At 41.7% G+C, this 17,727-nt stretch overlaps 2 protein-coding genes across 2 annotated transcripts; both read left to right on the top strand.

Annotated features, from left to right (window-relative positions):
- The first annotated feature begins 367 nt into the window (after positions 1 to 367).
- On the top strand, positions 368 to 4,684 carry bnip3la (BCL2 interacting protein 3 like a). The gene is made up of 6 exons (XM_056377247.1): positions 368 to 515; positions 1,615 to 1,885; positions 2,026 to 2,107; positions 2,201 to 2,307; positions 2,418 to 2,567; positions 3,042 to 4,684. Exons 1-6 carry the CDS (start codon positions 464 to 466, stop codon positions 3,088 to 3,090), a joined length of 711 nt encoding a protein of 236 aa, XP_056233222.1. The 5' UTR covers positions 368 to 463; the 3' UTR covers positions 3,091 to 4,684.
- Positions 4,685 to 6,000: 1,316 nt separating this feature from the next.
- dpysl2a (dihydropyrimidinase like 2a) lies at positions 6,001 to 14,847 on the top strand. Its single transcript, XM_056377423.1, has 14 exons — positions 6,001 to 6,344; positions 9,379 to 9,467; positions 9,608 to 9,792; positions 9,947 to 10,111; positions 10,405 to 10,466; positions 10,605 to 10,685; positions 10,784 to 10,852; positions 10,973 to 11,093; positions 11,180 to 11,336; positions 11,615 to 11,756; positions 11,875 to 12,045; positions 12,225 to 12,404; positions 12,539 to 12,755; positions 12,856 to 14,847. The coding sequence occupies exons 1-14, from the start codon at positions 6,303 to 6,305 to the stop codon at positions 12,945 to 12,947; spliced, it is 1,773 nt and encodes a 590-aa protein (XP_056233398.1). The 5' UTR covers positions 6,001 to 6,302; the 3' UTR covers positions 12,948 to 14,847.
- The last annotated feature ends 2,880 nt before the right edge of the window (positions 14,848 to 17,727 follow it).

The following is a 17,727-nucleotide window of genomic DNA, read 5'->3' as shown; positions in this document are numbered from 1 at the left end:
GTTTATACATACCTCCCCACATTAATTAAAGTGCAGCCATGTAGCCAAGCAGTTATATTTGAAGAGTGAGTGATAGGAGGTGACTGGGGCCAGCTTTACTACTATCATCAGTCTTCAAACCCTCCACGGGCTCAGATGGCTCAGATAGAAAGAGTCCACCCATGTCTTTGTATCACTCCAGCATAAATGTCCCCGGACAAACTATATTCTTAATAACATCACTTTACTGTCACTGTTGGTAAATCTTGCAGTCACGTATATTTGTGACGAGGGACTATTTTTGATATTTTAAGTAAAAATAGCACATTTCAAAGAAAATATTTTTAAAGAGACGTTCACTGATCCAGAGCTAACTTGAGTGTCTTGTCTGTCTGTGGTCTGGACTCTGGACAGATTTGGCGCCTGCGCACTTGATAGTTTGTCTGCGTGTCATGTTGATGAATGCTGAAGCTGGGGAGTCAACATGTCCACCGCTGCTGCTCAGCAAAACAATAACGAAGAGCCCGGGCTTCACGGTACGTACCGTCGTCAGTTTTTCCGTGCACCACGCTACTAAGGCTGCGGTAGATACTGTCAATAAGTGTGTGTGTTTTTGAGATTATTCGTGGAGATTGGAGAGTTTATTGTAAAAGTTACATCGGGTATGGAATTTCCTCTTCTTCTGGGAGGGGTGGAGGGTGATGTCGTTTGGCGTCACCGCAAACTAGCCAATTGCGTTGCCATAAATGTTTGATTGATGGAATTGCAGGCCAATCGCGTGCACCAGACAGCGTTGGGCGGGCTCTAGACAAAATGAAAACAAGTTTGGGACAAAAGACGAAATAAATATTGCTTTTATTTGCTACTGATATTTGAATTTTCTGATAATAACTCATATCACATTAGCTACTAGTGTAACCGAGTTGCCCATCTAATTAATTGTCAATTGTAAAGGAAGACAATGGTAGGATGTTAGCCCAAAGTGGTTGCACACTAAACAGCTCCTAAAATGGGGAAAAGGTGTGTTCAGACTTGAATCTATAAACAGTTTTGTTATGGACTAAATCATTAGCTCTGACAGAGGCCCGGGACGTGCGCTTTTTATGTGTCAACATCACAGCTGGAACAGCGACGTGCCTGGGCAGATTGTCTCACACTGCACTCCACAGTTATGCAAGACCTCACATGAGAGCAGCATTGATGACTTGCTGCTTTGTAAATGTGCAGTCGGTCTCATGCATCCGTGCGTCGTCGAATTACATGAAATATATTTTACGTTCAGCGAGCCATAAGCGGGAAAAATGGGCGTCTCATGTTGGAAGGTTTAGATTTGGTGCTCAACCAAGCCCGCTGGCTGTAAGAGATTACATAACTCCATCCTGTTTGGCAAAAAAAATGCAAGCTGTTTGTGGGGCAGTGGCACAAAGAAATGCATGCTATCATGGATGCAGTGCACAGCCAGTTCATTTGAATGCAGAGTGTCAGTGGTGCAGGAAATGTAGGTCAGCTATTTCCTATTGAAAGGAGACAGAGGTGTGTTACTGTGCGGTACACAATCTGCTGTTGGGGTTTGCACTTTGACACAACGAGACTAATGTCCCTTCCCTATCTCATCTTGACCTTTGTGTTGCTAAGGCTCTTGGGTAGAGCTGGAGCTGAATGGAAACACAGGGACCCAGAGCATGCAGACCAACCTGCTAGTGACACCCGCTGCTGACCAAATAAATGCAAATGCTGCTGTGAGTCAAACTCTGCAGACCTTGGAGGTGGTGCCTGAGAACGATGAAACCCTTATTGGAGGATTAGAGCATGTGCCATCATCTTCCTCTATCCACAATGGAGACATGGAAAAGATCCTCTTGGATGCGCAGCATGAATCCAGCCCGAGTAGCTCTTCCTGTGATAGGTAGGAATATGCTGTTTAAAGCTATGACAAGTGTGTTTGCATGGAGTTAAAGTGGACTTGTCTTTCTTTGCTGTTAAAACAAATTTTCATATATATATATATATATATATATATATATTTATTCCAATGTGTTGACTCAGTCCTCACAGGCCACCAAGTCCAGATCAGGATGAGGGTCAGATAACTTTTGACGTAGAGATGTCCAGCCCGACAGGTAGTCAGGTAAAACAACATATTTCATTCTAAAGTTTAAACCCTTTTCAAGTCTTTTCATTTCCTGCTAAAAACCTACTTGCTTTATCTCCCCGTTTGCAGTCAGAGGAAGATGGTGCTGAGAAGGACAGGGAGGAAGACATCCTCATGAACAAAGAAGTAGACTGGGTCGCTGATTGGTCCAGCAGACCAGAAAACATTCCACCAAAGTAAGCACACTCTCTTCCAGTATCACTCACTAATAGTTGTTCAGGATATTGTCTTCAGTTGTTTTCTGAAATATGTTTGCATTAACTGGTTGACTGATTATACCTGTTAGGGAGTTCCACTTCAGGCACCCGAGACGTTCAGTATCTCTCAGTATGAGGAAGAGTGGAGTCATGAAGAAAGGTGGCATCTTCTCTGCCGAATTCCTCAAAGTCTTCATCCCTTCCTTACTCATCTCACACATCCTCGCTCTTGGCCTCGGGTGAGTCTCAGTTCATGCAGTTCTGTTTCCATGTAATGAAAGGCTCAGCTTTGCAGTGACAAAGTTACATTTTCTCAAGTCGCATTGATGTTTTTCATTTTATGTATCTGCTGCCTGTCTGCTCAGACCTGGGCCTCATTTATAAAACAGTGAATGTGGGGAAGAGCAGACTTGCTGAGGCACACTCCAGAGCAAATCACTCCTGAATGATGCACCTATCAACTGCCTACTGAAAGTTTAGGAGTAGAGTAGGATTGTCACCAGATCATTCGGATAACTTATTTAATTCAGAGTAACAAACTGGCCTGCATGTATATGGAAATGTGCACCTTAATTTGAATTAATCAATTTATATAGATTTATGGCTTTATTCCACAACTACATTATTTGCCCAAAATGTTTTTATGCATTAATCCATCTTATCCAACTGGTTTGATCTGATGCATTTATTTTTATTTTTTTTTGTTTTTCTAGGGTGTACATTGGGAAGAGAATTGCCACAGCCTCCACCAGCTCTTACTGAATCGAGGATGAAGCAGTGCCTGGATGTTGTCCTGTCTCCAAGTGTCTCAACCATCCTCATGTAGCCAAGATGTCTCTCTGCATCTATTGTACACCCGCATTTCCCTTCCAATCAGCATCCACTTCTGTCCCATTGTAGATGTTAGTTATAAAAGTATGCACATTGCGTAATGTGGTTGCACTCCATCACATTTTCACACAGGGCATCATTGTACCTAGCAGATGTCACCAACTTGAATCCAGTAGATAACAGTTGCCGTTAGAGCTGGAATATAATTAGTCATCCTTTTCAACTCAAAAACACGTAACAAAGGATTTGATGTCAGAGGGCTTCTGGGTTTTGGATTTTTTTTCTGAAATTTCTCCACTTGTTTTGATGTAATGTCATGAGAAATCTGGCCTTCTCCTAAGCTGCATCTCTCCTCTGGTATTTCAGCAGGCAGGGTGTATGAACCAAAAGATATGCGCCACATATGCAATACAAACTAATTGAATTGGCTCTGGGAACAGAAGGGACTTTAATAGCCTTAACTTTTTTGAGTTTTACATTCAAGGTGCAGTTCACAGGGTGGGTGGGCAACACAATGATGCTGCACAAGTGGGATTAGTTTTTAAATTCCACACACTTTGGAGAATAGAAGTTGAATCATTTTGACTCCTTGTATTTTCTTTTAAAAGCTTTGTTTTTTTCAATTTTTTTATTTGAAGGTTGGAAAGCTTAAACATTGATGTAGTATGTAGCTCCAAAATTTTACAGCAAGGTTGTTTGAGTATATTATGATAGTGGAACCTAGGCCGGATGGCAGTTTACCAGGCCATATGCTATTTGTATTTCTTTTTGCCTACATATCTTCTTCTTTAACACATAATATAGCAGAAAAGGCAAAGTGCCAAATTTGTATCTTTCACCACTGCACATCGGTGATTTATCTTAGACTGTTTATTGATTTTCTTATATGTTTAGGTATTTAAAGACGTAGATGTGAAAAATAATTTAAGCTGTGATCTGCCCCATGTAATAGACACCTTTTGACATTGTATAATTTGTTTATACATTGATATTAATGCATATTGTAGCTTATGCATTGTGGCGGTGTAAGTAATGTGTTTTTCCTGTCGTTTAATTGCTGAAGCGCCAGCTGCAGAAACCACCACAAAGGAAGGTATTTCCAGGGGCCTCATTTAAGAGTGTTATCAGGCTTTTATGTAGATTTCACTGTGCAATCATTTCACATGGTATGAAACAATAAACAGTGTACAGTGTGTGTAGAACCTCCAGGAAAACGACAGAAATAGAAAGCATTTCCTGAAGAAAATGCACATGATTTCTGTATATTGATGCTGACTGGATGACTGGATGACTCCTTTGTCAGTGTTTGTAAATGGATGACGTTATAATCATATGAAAAATCATTGACCATAATGTACAGTACTGGCTGTAGTGGTTTTCAAGCACTCAACATGCATTTAGGCTTTAATGCATTATATAACTCATACTAACTCATAAACTGTACATGTCATCACAACAGGCTTATGTACAGTTGATCAGTGTGCAATACAGAGCGTTTTGGAATTTGAATAAAGTTTGTACTGTATACAGTGGCTGAGGTATAAATACAAAGGAAGTGACAGAGCTCCATGGATCTTAATGCATTATTAAAGCCATAATGACAAATAAAATGCACATATCATCAGTATGGGCTTCTTCACAGCTGATCAGTGAGCGGCAGCGAACACTAAAATTTGAGCAGACCGTATACTGCATACAGAGGCTGGGACATAAATACAATTGTATATGGAAGTCAATTTACATGAACATGATTATCATAATGAGTTTGAAAGAGAGTGTGTAGGATTGCTGCATGTAGGTTTTCAAATATACTTGATAACACAGGCCCTCAGCCCTCTCTCCTGCCTGGCCAATTTAGGTGTCACCACTTGGCCATGGGCAAGACCAAAGAGCTGTCAAAGGACATCAGGGACAAGATTGTAGACCTGCACAAGGCTGGAATGGGCTACAAGAGCATCAACAAGAAGCTTGATGAGAAAAAGACCACTGTTGGCGCGATAATTCGAAAATGGAAGAAATACAAGATAACAGTCAATCGCCCTCGCTCTGGAGCTCCATGCAAGATCTCACCTCGTGGGGTAAGGATGATTCTGAGAAAGGTGAGGGATCAGCCCAGAATAACATGGGAGGAGCTTGTTAATGATCTCAAGGGAGCTGGGACCACAGTCACCAAGAAAACCATTGGTAACACACTTCGCCGTGATGGATTGAGATCCTGCAGTGTCTGCAGAGAGAGCTCTTTGACCACAAAGAGACTCAAACTGATTACAAAGAAACACAAATCAACTACAAGGAGTCACAAAACAAAAAAGATGCAAGACGGCTAAAAGGAGACACAAAATGACTACAAATGACGGTCTTGGGTGCCCTCCTCCTATGTTGGATGGGTTAGACGTGTCTACGTGTCTGTGCCCAGGATCCCATTGTTTCATAATCCATCCACGTTGCTCATGGTGATAGTGTTTTAATTATTTTCAGCTATACATACAGTAATTAAAAATGACCAATATCAAAAAACAGAGAATACAAGCTGTGTGCCCAGGGCAAAATGTGACTGCTCCCTGTAAAAAGTTCTCCTGATATGACGCAGGTGAACCAGCTCATATACAGGAATAGCAACTGCATAGTTAATCAACCACTGATACAACTGAGGATTAATGTTTTATTATTGTTATTATTCATGTTTAATTATTTTATTGCCCCGGTGCCTGTTGAGATCCCTGCCCCGTGATGATCTGACAGAGCCAATTAAACAGGTGATGCTTAAACTGTTTCCCCCAAAACTGATGATAGCACATCAGAGAAACATGGAGCTGTGGCTGTGCAGGGCGGGGCAGTGCGCATGCGCGGTATCTGTTCGTGGCCCTTCTGTTCTTGGTGCCTGTCTGGTCTTCAGGGACCTATTCTAGCAGTAAATCTAAGGATAGGACTGTTAGGCAACGACATAACGACTCATTTCAAATTATTTGTTAGGCTGCACTGTGCAAACTTTACTTGCTATTCGACTGGAGTCGCCCAGGTCGTCGACTGGCCAACAAGCAGAGCATCCATTCATCCTTTCATTGGCAGCTGAGGTTTTCCAGTCAAAGCTAGCTAGCGTTAGCCAAGAGGCAGGGGACAGCTGTGTCAGAGGGATCCTCAAAATGTCCGGTTACCAAGGAAAGAAGAACATCCCAAGAATTACAGTGAGTATTGTTTAATCACTTGAAAAAATATATCATATTTATCCTGAAGTGCAGGCATCACTGTAACGTGCGGTGAGCCTCAAGATTAGACTAACAGCTAGCCAACGCTTAGCTGTCGTATCCATTCATTTACACGGACGCTGTCACCGGCAGCAGCCCTGCTTCAGCTGCACAGACTGACAGCCCGGGAGGAACAATGAGAACCAGAGAGTGGGTTTGGAGAGAGCTCTTTGACACTTCTTCATTTGGAGCTTAGGTACCAAGTTTTCTTTATAAACAGCAGGAGCACCCAGAGCTTGGCTCTTTGCTCCTATAGCTGTCATTAGCAGCTGCAACGTTAGCTCTCCTCCTCAGCATCCTCAGCTTGTAGGTTGTAGTTAACCCGTTTAGTCACAGGTTCCCTCACTGTCATCTTCTCCTCTTCCATCCTCTATCATCTCACATCTACTCTGTCTGCCCTCTCTGCAAAAATCTTGCAATGCTGCAGCTAGGACAAGCTTGGAAGTATTTAACCCTGATTGTGTGAAATACTGTTGTAAAATTGCGATTTGAGGATATAATGTCTGATATGTTTTCCGTGGTGCAGCTTTATAACCAGAAAGCACATTATTAACGGCCTACTGCAGGGATGCTGTGATAGTTAAAAGAAGTAAAACCTCTTTTGTAAAGTAGGTCATTGGACAGCACCCATCCAAACCTTTTTCCCTAAGCTTTCATCATGCAGCTGTTATAGCCAGAGTGCTGATGCATACAGACGGCAACTGCTTTGACTTTGATCATTCAATAGAACCAAACTGTCTTGTGAAATGCATTGGTCTGTATTGTGTAGACAGTTATCGAGGTGGTTGTGAAGTCTCTCACAGGTCAGAGCAGGGTTATAAACATACAGCCCTGATATCCCAGACACAACATGCAGACAGCAGTGGCTCTGCAGCAAGCCCCCAGGCCTTCAGACACACACAGTCAGACACCACTTACTAGTTGGGAAAGAAGCAGATAGTTTCACTCTGCAGAGCTTTTAGCAAAACACTAAGATTAGGCTTTGTCCCTGAATAATGGTGAGTGAATTTGATGAAATCACACTGTCTACAAAGCAGGAATGATAGCAATGCTGTGAAGGTCGTAGTCATATCCTCACAATAGTTTTTCTTCATCGTACTAAATCATACAGTTGAATCTATTACCACTGTATCTAGATGCAGTCAGTTTAACAATAAACATGAATTCATTGTTTTCTTCAGTTAAAACAACAGTCGTAATGAGCACACTTCTCTTTGTGTCTTATTAGATTATTTGGCTGCTGATAAGACGATGTCATTCATTGACATTTGATGTTTTATTGAACATTTAACCAAAACAGTAAAAAATGCATTTAGGGATATTGAAATTAATCTCTAATTGCAGCCCTGTGTTGATGCAATAATGATGATGACGAGGCTGGAAATAAGGCTGGACGAGGCTAATAATCATTATTACAAGCATGGTGGTGGTCCTGTTATTTTGTCCACCCTGTTCATATTGATGAGGGTAAGTTATATAATGGCAATACCTCTCTGTATAAAGCAATTCAATTCAACAATACCACAAACTACATCCTTCAAAATCCCTCTCTAAAACAGTTTCAACAAAAACCAAACATTATAACCATCATGAAAGTAGGATTTATTGCAGGACTGTTGGATTAGAATTGAAAACGATGAATGAATGAAAGAAAATGTCAAATATTCTCTGATTCCAGCTTCTCAAATGAGAGGATTTCCTACTTTTCTTCATCCTGTATCACTGTAACTAAATATTTCAGGATATTTGGGCTTTTCGTCAAATGAAAAAAGACATTTGAAGATTTGACTCAACTGTGAATTTCAGATGGGCATATTTTGATTCTGATATTGTATAGACTAAACGATGAATCAATGAATTAAAAAAAAAAAGTCAGAATAATCAGTAATGAAAATGAAAATAGTTAGTTGCAGCCCTACATTAGAGAGCATTGGATTTGTCTCGGTGTAAATAATAAATGGTATATAACACATAGTTCCTACTTCTGTTTATAGTATAGCCTACATTGCTTGACACTAAATATATATATATATATATATATATATATACACTGTATTTTTCAGAAGAGGTGTGTGTATATATGTATATATATATATATATAAACACAAACACACACACACACACCTGCTGTAAAAATGCCTTGTGATGAATATATCCTATATATATATAGTATATCCTTTCCATTCATTTATGGAATTAAGGACCACAGCAATTTTTGCACCATGAAATCTGTTTTGGGCAAAGGTGTATGACAACCTGAGCACACTCATCACTGAGCACTCAGGCACAGAGAGCACATAAGGTTATATGACCCACTTATAGGAGAGTACTGGTATGAGAGATCACGACAAAACAGCCATGACTTCTATATTTAATGCATTCCTGCTGTCCGTGTCCACCCACCCTGGACATTAGATACTGAGTGTTTCCTGCTGTGAGGTTTGCAGTAAACCACTTTTGTCTTCATTAGCTCTCCATACTGTCCTCAGAGACCCTGGGAAGCCTGTAGGAGAAGTAGGCCAGCCTAGTGCGCTCTCCTTTCATCTCATACAGGTGGAGCGAAGTGTTTGGGCTCTTACTTGAGGCTTTTGATCAAGAATTGCTCCTTCCTGTCAAATGATGTGTCTATTATGTGTGAAAGTATCATGTAGGTTTATCCTCATCTTTGTTCCTTCAGGGTGAAAGTTGATGACTGTTTGCTATTTCACAACTTCAGCTGCATTCTTTCTGCTTTAATACAAGTGTTGTTGAGTTCTCTGAACAAACTGAGAAGTGCCTGAGCTAAATGAACTAAAGTTGGTCCAAAGTTCTTTTTTATTCTCTCTGTGAAACTGGTAAAATTTACTGTTGCGTTATGGAACGGACTATCAGCTACTAGCAATTAAAGGAGATGACCTCTTGGTCTTTTACTCTGCTCAGCAGATGGCTAATTTGTGCTTTGTTGCTGATGTGAAACACTGTCTCCGTGTTGCAGAGTGACCGTCTCCTCATCAAAGGAGCAAAGATAGTGAACGATGATCAGTCATTCTTGGCTGATATCTACATGGAGGATGGAGTCATCAAGTAAGTTCAATATGAAGATTAACTGTGCTACTCAGATTGGTTTCTGGCTCCTATGAGAGACACACACACCTATTACCTTGATCGTTGAATATAGATTACCTTAGTTTCATCATGTTTCCTTAATTCATTTTCTCCTTCAGGCAAATCGGAGACAACCTCATCGTTCCCGGGGGAGTTAAAATCATAGAGGCTCATGGGAGAATGGTGATGCCTGGAGGTATTGACGTGCACACCCGATTCCAGATGCCTGACCGAGGCATGGTGGCGGCAGATGACTTCTACCAGGGCACCCGGGCGGCCCTGGCTGGGGGAACGACCATGATCAGTATGTATTATATTATATCAGATTTCCATGTGTGATTTCAGCCAGTTTTAAAAGCACAGTCATCCTGTCGCAGAGACACTGCAACTCTGCAGATGCACATTCTATCAAGCGTATGATTTTAATTCAATCCAACACGTTTTTTTTTGTTGTATAGTTGACCATGTGGTGCCGGAGCCTGGCGTCAGTCTGGTTGCTGCGTTCAAACAGTGGAGGGAGTGGGCTGATAGCAAGTCCTGCTGTGACTATTCTCTGCATGTGGACATCACTGATTGGAACAAAGGCATTCAGGAAGAGATGGAGACTCTAGTGAAGGATCATGGTATGTAGTCAACACCTTCCGTCTCCACGTACAGTTTGAAATCACTGACTTACCGGCCACTTTTACTGCTACAGTGAAATGTTTCAGTAAAAAGTGTTTCCCTGACACTGCATAGGGAAAAATCAAACACTTTTCACAGATTGAAAAAACAGTAACTAAAGAGTAACTCAATATTTCTGCTTTGTAATTTTTATCTCTTTGATTTTACCTTTCTCCTTCGCTCTGGATTTTCCTTCTTTTGCTCTCTTTATTCCACCTTTGGCTGTTTTCTCTCATAAGTTTTCTATCTTCAGGTGTCAACTCTTTCCTGGTCTATTTGGCTTATAAGGATGTTTTCCAACTTTCTGACTCTCAGGTATGCTTGCTTGCTTCTGGTGGATATTAGTGGGATCTTCGCTGAGTCGTCTGTCAGAGCACGTTTTCTAGGCTGTTAGATGTCTTTAGCGTCGATGCCTGACCTGTGAGCTGATGAATGTGTGTTGTTTTCTTCTAGATCTATGAGGTGTTCAGTGTCATCAGAGATCTCGGAGCCATTGCGCAGGTGCATGCTGAGAATGGAGACATCGTTGCAGAGGTAACAAAGCCCCTGATGAAGTTGCTCAAGTCTTTATCAGTAGGTTTTTTTTTTCTTTCTATTTTTGGATTATAATGTTCTTTGTGTGAATGTTTTAGGAGCAGAGACGTATTCTAGAGCTGGGGATCACTGGCCCTGAAGGTCATGTGCTCAGCCGCCCAGAGGAGGTAAGATGGACGACTGGTTTCAACATAATGTACTTTTAAGATGAACTAACCCAGAATGAAAATGAGAGGCTGTCAGAGAGCCGGTATGGTGATTATGAATCTGACGGTGTGTGTCCGCAGGTGGAGGCTGAGGCAGTCAATCGCTCTGTCACCATAGCCAATCAGACCAACTGTCCTCTCTACATCACCAAGGTGATGAGTAAGAGTGCTGCTGATGTCATCGCTCTTGCCAGGAAAAGGGGTAAGAGGACACATTTTTATCTTTTTCTTTGCCAAAATACTGTATACTTACACTTCGCTCTGACATCATCCTGTCTGCTCCCGTAGGTGCTGTGGTTTATGGAGAACCCATATCTGCCAGCTTGGGCACTGACGGTACTCATTACTGGAGCAAGAACTGGGCCAAGGCAGCAGCCTATGTCACTTCTCCACCACTCAGCCCCGATCCCACCACCCCCGACTACCTCAACTCCCTGTTGTCATGGTAGGTGATCTGTGCCAGGAACACAGTCTGACATGTGTTACAGCTGTGTAAAGCGTTCTCTTTTAATCCAGCTGTTCCTCCTTTTGTGACTACATTCATTATGAAATGCCTTTTACGGAGGAGGGACACGGAAGTGACATTTAGTTACTTGCATTTACCACAAAGATAGAACTGTAGCAAGTAAATGTCACAGTTTTGTCATGAGTAACTGGTCAAAGATGACACTTACTGCACATATTAAGCATATTTTAAGTTTTCTTGCTTTCTTTCTTATATAGTGGGGACTTGCAGGTGACTGGGAGTGCTCACTGCACTTTCCAGACTTCTCAGCGTGCAGTAGGCAAAGATAACTTCAGCCTAATTCCAGAGGGCACCAACGGCACTGAGGAGAGGATGTCCCTAATCTGGGACAAATGTGTGGTGAGTGTGTTTCACACTCCAAAAAATCTTTTCTTGAAGTACTCCAGAGCAAATGACCTGGTAAATCTTTGTGTTTCTTTTAGATGCTAGTATGTGATTCTTTTTCCTGTCCCAAAAGGTGACTGGAAAGATGGATGAGAACCAGTTTGTGGCAGTGACCAGCACAAACGCAGCCAAGATCTTCAACCTGTACCCCCGCAAGGGCCGCATTGCTGTGGGGTCTGACGCCGACCTCGTGCTGTGGGACCCAGACATCACTAAGATCATCTCAGCTAAGAGCCACAACCTGGTCAGATAGTTACTTTACCTGTATTGACTACATGATATCAAATGAAAATCAGTTTACATTGTCATCTTCTTCTTCATTATGCATAATTATATATGAAAAATAGTTTGGTGGCGTTAATCATGTATCAAAGGCACACTGTGGATTCCATTGTCTCCTAATTAAATGTCCTCTTCCCCCAGGCTGTGGAGTACAACATCTTTGAGGGCACAGAGGTGCGTGGAGGTCCTCTGGTGGTGATCAGCCAGGGCAAGATAGTATTGGAGGAGGGCAGCCTTCACACCACCGAGGGCTGTGGGCGCTACGTCAGCCGTAAACCCTTCCCCGACCAAGTGTACAAGAGGATAAAGGCTCGCAGCAGGGTGAGTCCTAACTGCGAGTAGTTGCACCTTTGAGCAGGCGCGCTCATCCAGCTGTAGAGGAGCCAACCTCTTAGAGTACAGCCAACTGGTGAACCGCACAGCTTGTGGTCTGATGAATTTCCCTGTATGTTTAGCTCACAGAGTTACGAGGAGTCCCCAGGGGCCTGTACGATGGGCCGGTGTGTGAGGTGACTCTGACTCCCAAGGTGATGTCCACAGTCTCCTCAGTGAAGACTTCCCCTGCCAAGCAGCAGCTGCAGCAGCAGCAGCAGCAGCAGCAGCAGCAGCAACAGCAGCAGCTTACTCACCAGCCAGTGCGCAACCTTCACCAGTCTGGCTTCAGCCTGTCTGGTGAGTCAAAGCACAGATATCATTTGCAGGAATTGTCCTCTGTCACGACTAAGTTTAAGTTATATGATGTTGTATTTAAATTCTTTTTTTTTTTTTTTAGGTGCCCAAATTGACGACAATGTTCCTCGTCGCACCACTCAGCGCATCGTGGCTCCCCCTGGTGGGAAAGCCAACATCACCAGCCTCGGCTAAGCTCCTCTCACAACTGAGCCGGGGCGCAGGGCATCACGGGACCAGAGGCCACTCTTACCGCTGTCACATCACATCTGGTCACCTCTGACTCCCCCTGCACCCCACCCAAAAGCACTCCATCCATTCTTGTTCTCACACTACCACTGTGTCACCTCATGGGGAAAAAAAAAAGAGAAAGCACTATTCCATTCTGTTTCATCTTTCCTGCCATATTCTACTGTCATCAAGGAAGGATCAAGTGAATTGAAGCAGCTTTTTTGCTGTTTTTTTTTTTTTAAAGTCCAGTTTGATTATTGATGAAAGTAATTTGTTTACATTTGTTTACATTTTTGTATAATTTTTGCGGTCCATGTTTGAGCAGTTTAGGTGACAGGAAAACTAGGCCTGAGAAGCGGTCAGTTTCATGAGCGGGCATTTTAGCAACAGCAGTTGTTTACAATTTTTGTCTTCTTGCGCTGTTTTACAGATATTAGTTAGAATGTGCTGGTGGTCGTGTTACGCTACAACCTTTTAGTTGGAAGTAAAGCCTCCACTGTCCATGTTGTAACACTGCTACACTGTAAAATTGCTGTTTAAAATCTGAAAATACTAATCATGAAAGATCAGAAGATTAGAATATTTTTTTTGCATCTCAGAAGACCTTTTAATTTCAAATTTGCAGTATTAGCTGAACATTTCACTTTGGTCTTACTTTTGTGTTATAGTTGCACTTTCTTCATTTTTTAACACTGATGTTTTATGTTTTTATTAAGTTGTTTTGGAAAGCACTGACTGCACTGAAAGGAAAAGAAAGGGTATTTTAGAGTTAAACCACTCATTCAATTTCACCCTGAATATATGTGTCAGGGAGAAATGGTACATAACATTTTGTCTGAGAGACATGAGACGAGACATTTTTTTGTTTTTTTTTGGTTTTCCACACCTCATTTCATCATTTTGTTTTTTCGTCATGTTTGTTGAAAGGTTGTCAGGGCAACAAGCTTCCAATAATCAGACCGGTGTCTATTGTTCAGGATACAGACAAGACACCACGAAGAAGCTAGATGGGAGGTTTGCCGACAGCCTCTCTGCACCTGGTGCTATATGACCATCGCTGTATATGTGCAGATGATGTCCACATCCACACAGCAGTTGAGTAAGCTTTGTAATAACAGCAGCCAGGGTAGAGTCACCTTTTACCCAATTTTGACAGAATTTGTTTTGCACCCGTAACAATCCAAAATGGTAAAACTGTATGTGAGCTTGCAGCTTTTTATTTGTATTGGATATGTCTGTTTGTTTTAGGATATTTGTTGAATTGAACTACTTGCTTGCCTATTCTGTAAGATATTGATAGCACACTGTATCTATGAAGGCTCTTTAAAGAGGTGGAACCATGATCTTTGAGACCTGATGAAAAACGCTTCAGTATGTTTATGAAATCCCTCAGCGTGCTGATGATGTGTCCACTGTTCTCGGTGTTAGTGTTGTGAATGAATTACCAGATATCCAGTTCTTCTTCTCTTACCCCTCTATCTGCCCGACATTGTTGACACCGGATTCACTCAAGGTAGTAACCGTATTCACCAAACCACAACGGGTTGTCAGTGACGCAGCACTGTACGACCACACTGTACGACCACACTGTAAAACACTGGATTTTTTTCTTCCTCATTGCCTTGTCAAGTGTAGGTTTTGTTTGCCAAGCTATAATGTGAAGTGATTTACATTTGGGGAAGTTTCTTGGTAATGGTTATTGAGTTGTAATGTATGTTGCCCCTCTCCCAGCAAGTGTGATACTCTCTCGGTCATGTATGTTTTGTAGGTTACCAGGGTTTTGGGGGAAATCGTTGGTCCCGTCAGCATTTGACCCTATCTGTGTTGACTTCGGTGGATTAAAATAATAAAAAAATGAAATTTATGGCACTGATTCTTTTTTGTATAGATGAAGTTAACCACATAGGACTTAAATGAAACACTTCATCCTATAATTATCTTTTAAATTATTATATAATTATTTCATTGAATTATTTAGCTCAGTTGCTAATTATTGTGGGAACATAGGGATAATGTTAGTTTAGTTGAGGTTATAAACAGCAGTTAATTTTATTGCACATATTTAATGAATCATATCATTGCTTGTAGACAAATTGTACATGTTTGCATGTTCAGCTGATCTACTACCTAACACTTTAAAAGCATGAGTGGAAAATACATTCACTCAAGTATTGCACTTTCCATTTTATGCTACTTCTACATGAGGCGTTGTTACAGATTAAAACAGTCCAGCAGATATAAGGTATTTATTAGATCCACCACAAGACTAAAATTTTACTTGCATACTAATGTTTCAGTGTTAACAATCCAACACTAAAACATTTAAAGTCCCTCCTCCACGCAGACATCTGTTTTGTTTACTGGTACTTCAGCTGGATGTTTGACCTTCACTGTGCAGAATGATGTGAGTGTGAGCAGATTTTGACACCACAAGGTTGTTTTCATATTCATCTGCTGAATAAGAAAACAGCTCGCCGGAAATCTGAGTTCATGACGTCAACGTATGAGCTGATTTTATGTGATTTTATGTACACAAATGTGATGTGGAAACTATAACCCTCCAGCACACGTACACTGAGACGTATTCTGTCCGGTGGTTACGCTTTTGAAATTAAATACATGATCTTTCAATGAGGGAGTAAGTATCAGATGTAATTTTAAGAATTCCTAACAAGCTAATTGAACTTTTTTGTGTAAAACCTAATCAGACACAAATAGATAAATCTTTTGATAAAGTGTTATGTCTACTGTTACTGAAGTTAAGTTCTTCCAACCCTGACTTAAAGATTGTCTTAGTCACATAAGCAGTTAATTGGAATTAATTAATCAAAAATGTAGTCCACAAATTGAGCACAGTGTTCATGTAATTAGTCCTGAATTGCACAATCCCTTCCAGGAACCTCTTATCATTTACATGTACGTGAAAATCCTTTCCACAAAAGATCAGTGAACTGTTTGACATGTAAAATAAAGTCTAACTATTTTGTCGAGTCACACCACGTCCAAGCAGTGGATGGAATAAATGCAGAGAGACAGCGAGACACTAGGTGGAGACACAGATTCGTGACGCACAGCCTCAGCCTCAGAGCAGCGATGTGTTGTTCCATCTCCCGAGACACTTCACCCACAGGGAGATGCTTCCGGTAAAGTGAACTGAGCAAGAGAACGGCTACATCACAGTGAATGCACACGTCAACAGAAGTTCTGTTATTAGTTGGAATGAGGCTCCCCTGGCTGTTTGACAGTTGTCCAATTAGGACTTAGTATGATGAGAGCACTGATTAAACCAGAGAGGTGGAATCCTATAATGTCAACATCTTCACCCATGGATGAGAGCTTTAGAAAGAGAAGAAGAAGAGGGAAGAAGAAGAAAAAGAAGAAGAAGAAGAAAAGAAGCATCAGGAAGACTTTACTAAGCTGAACCCTCTTGGGGAAGCATGCAAACATGAGTCACCGGCAGTGCTTGCTGTGCTTTCCATCCACTGGAGCACAGGCCACATCCCTCCCAGAGTCGATCTCTCTTATTCATTTAAAACTGTATATGCATTCATGAAGAAATGTAACTGTGGGTTCAGTGATTTGCATCCATCACAACAAATGCATTACAAAAGAATACTGAGAAAATATAGATCATACACTTGATAGTTTCGCCAAGAATACATAAAATTAGGTTGCTAGATAAAATCAGGGAGTGCTGATGAAGCACAGGAGGGCTGTTCATGCTCTACTCCAGTATATATCTGACTCCTCCAAGGCTGGAGATCTAATTATAGGTATTCATTACAGCTATTGCATTTGAAAGGTTGATATATCTTTATAGAGCATGACACAAAGGTATTTGTTGGCTGAGGTTTTGTTCATAATCCCACCATTCTCAACAGAGGCAGACAATAAAGGGAAGGTTGAATTAGGTCATCTGTACCATCTGTAGTTTATTGCTGCGGCTGCTAGCTCCTCTGCTGATGGCATTTGTGAAGAGACGGTGTGATTTACAGGTCCGCTGACACGCCAGTCAATGACAACGCGGACACAGACAAGCACTCTCACTGCATTGCCGAGGCCCTCCCCTGTGGGAAAGCTGTCCACTCCACTTCTACCAGTGAACTTAAGGCGCAGAGGAGGATGTTGGTTTAATGATGCCGAGTGCATCGCTTCCCTCTCAGACTCACAAAAGGGAGCACATCTTGCTACTACAGAGGGTGCAGCCAAGAGAAAATAAATCAATTCTGTTGGCAGAGGTTGTCCTCCTGCCCTTTGATGCGTCTGCGTAAACAGAGAGACACTTTGCGGTCTTGAACTCACACTGAACACACTCATTTTTTCACCTTTGCACTGATAAACACCGCCCCCACATTGAAGATCTTTAGAGGGCTGAGATGAGACTCTGCGCTTTGTATGTGGATGGTGACTAAAAGAGACAGAAACACAAGGAGTACGGGCCTGAGAGAAGAATGTCTGAGACTGTGTATGACTTCATTTGACATCTCTAAATCTGCTGGATTTTTTAAGAGGCTTGGGGGCCGGTCAGGATTGAGGTCAGCAACCACAAGGTCAGTTAAAATTCCACACGAGTATATTAAGACAACCATCTGGCACCGCTCAGAGGTAGATGAAATTATGGGAATGTGAATAGATGAACTACAAGTTTTCAGGGGCTATATATTTAGTGAATCAACCTCCCCACCCCTCCCCTCAAAGAAAAGCAATGAAACACCCAAAAAGAGTCCAAATATGTCCCCACAAA

This window comes from Seriola aureovittata, chromosome 5 (genome assembly GCF_021018895.1).
Source record: "Seriola aureovittata isolate HTS-2021-v1 ecotype China chromosome 5, ASM2101889v1, whole genome shotgun sequence".
Lineage (NCBI taxonomy): Eukaryota > Metazoa > Chordata > Actinopteri > Carangiformes > Carangidae > Seriola > Seriola aureovittata.
Note: the sequence above shows the minus strand (reverse complement) of the source record. Positions and strands in the feature narration are given on the sequence as shown.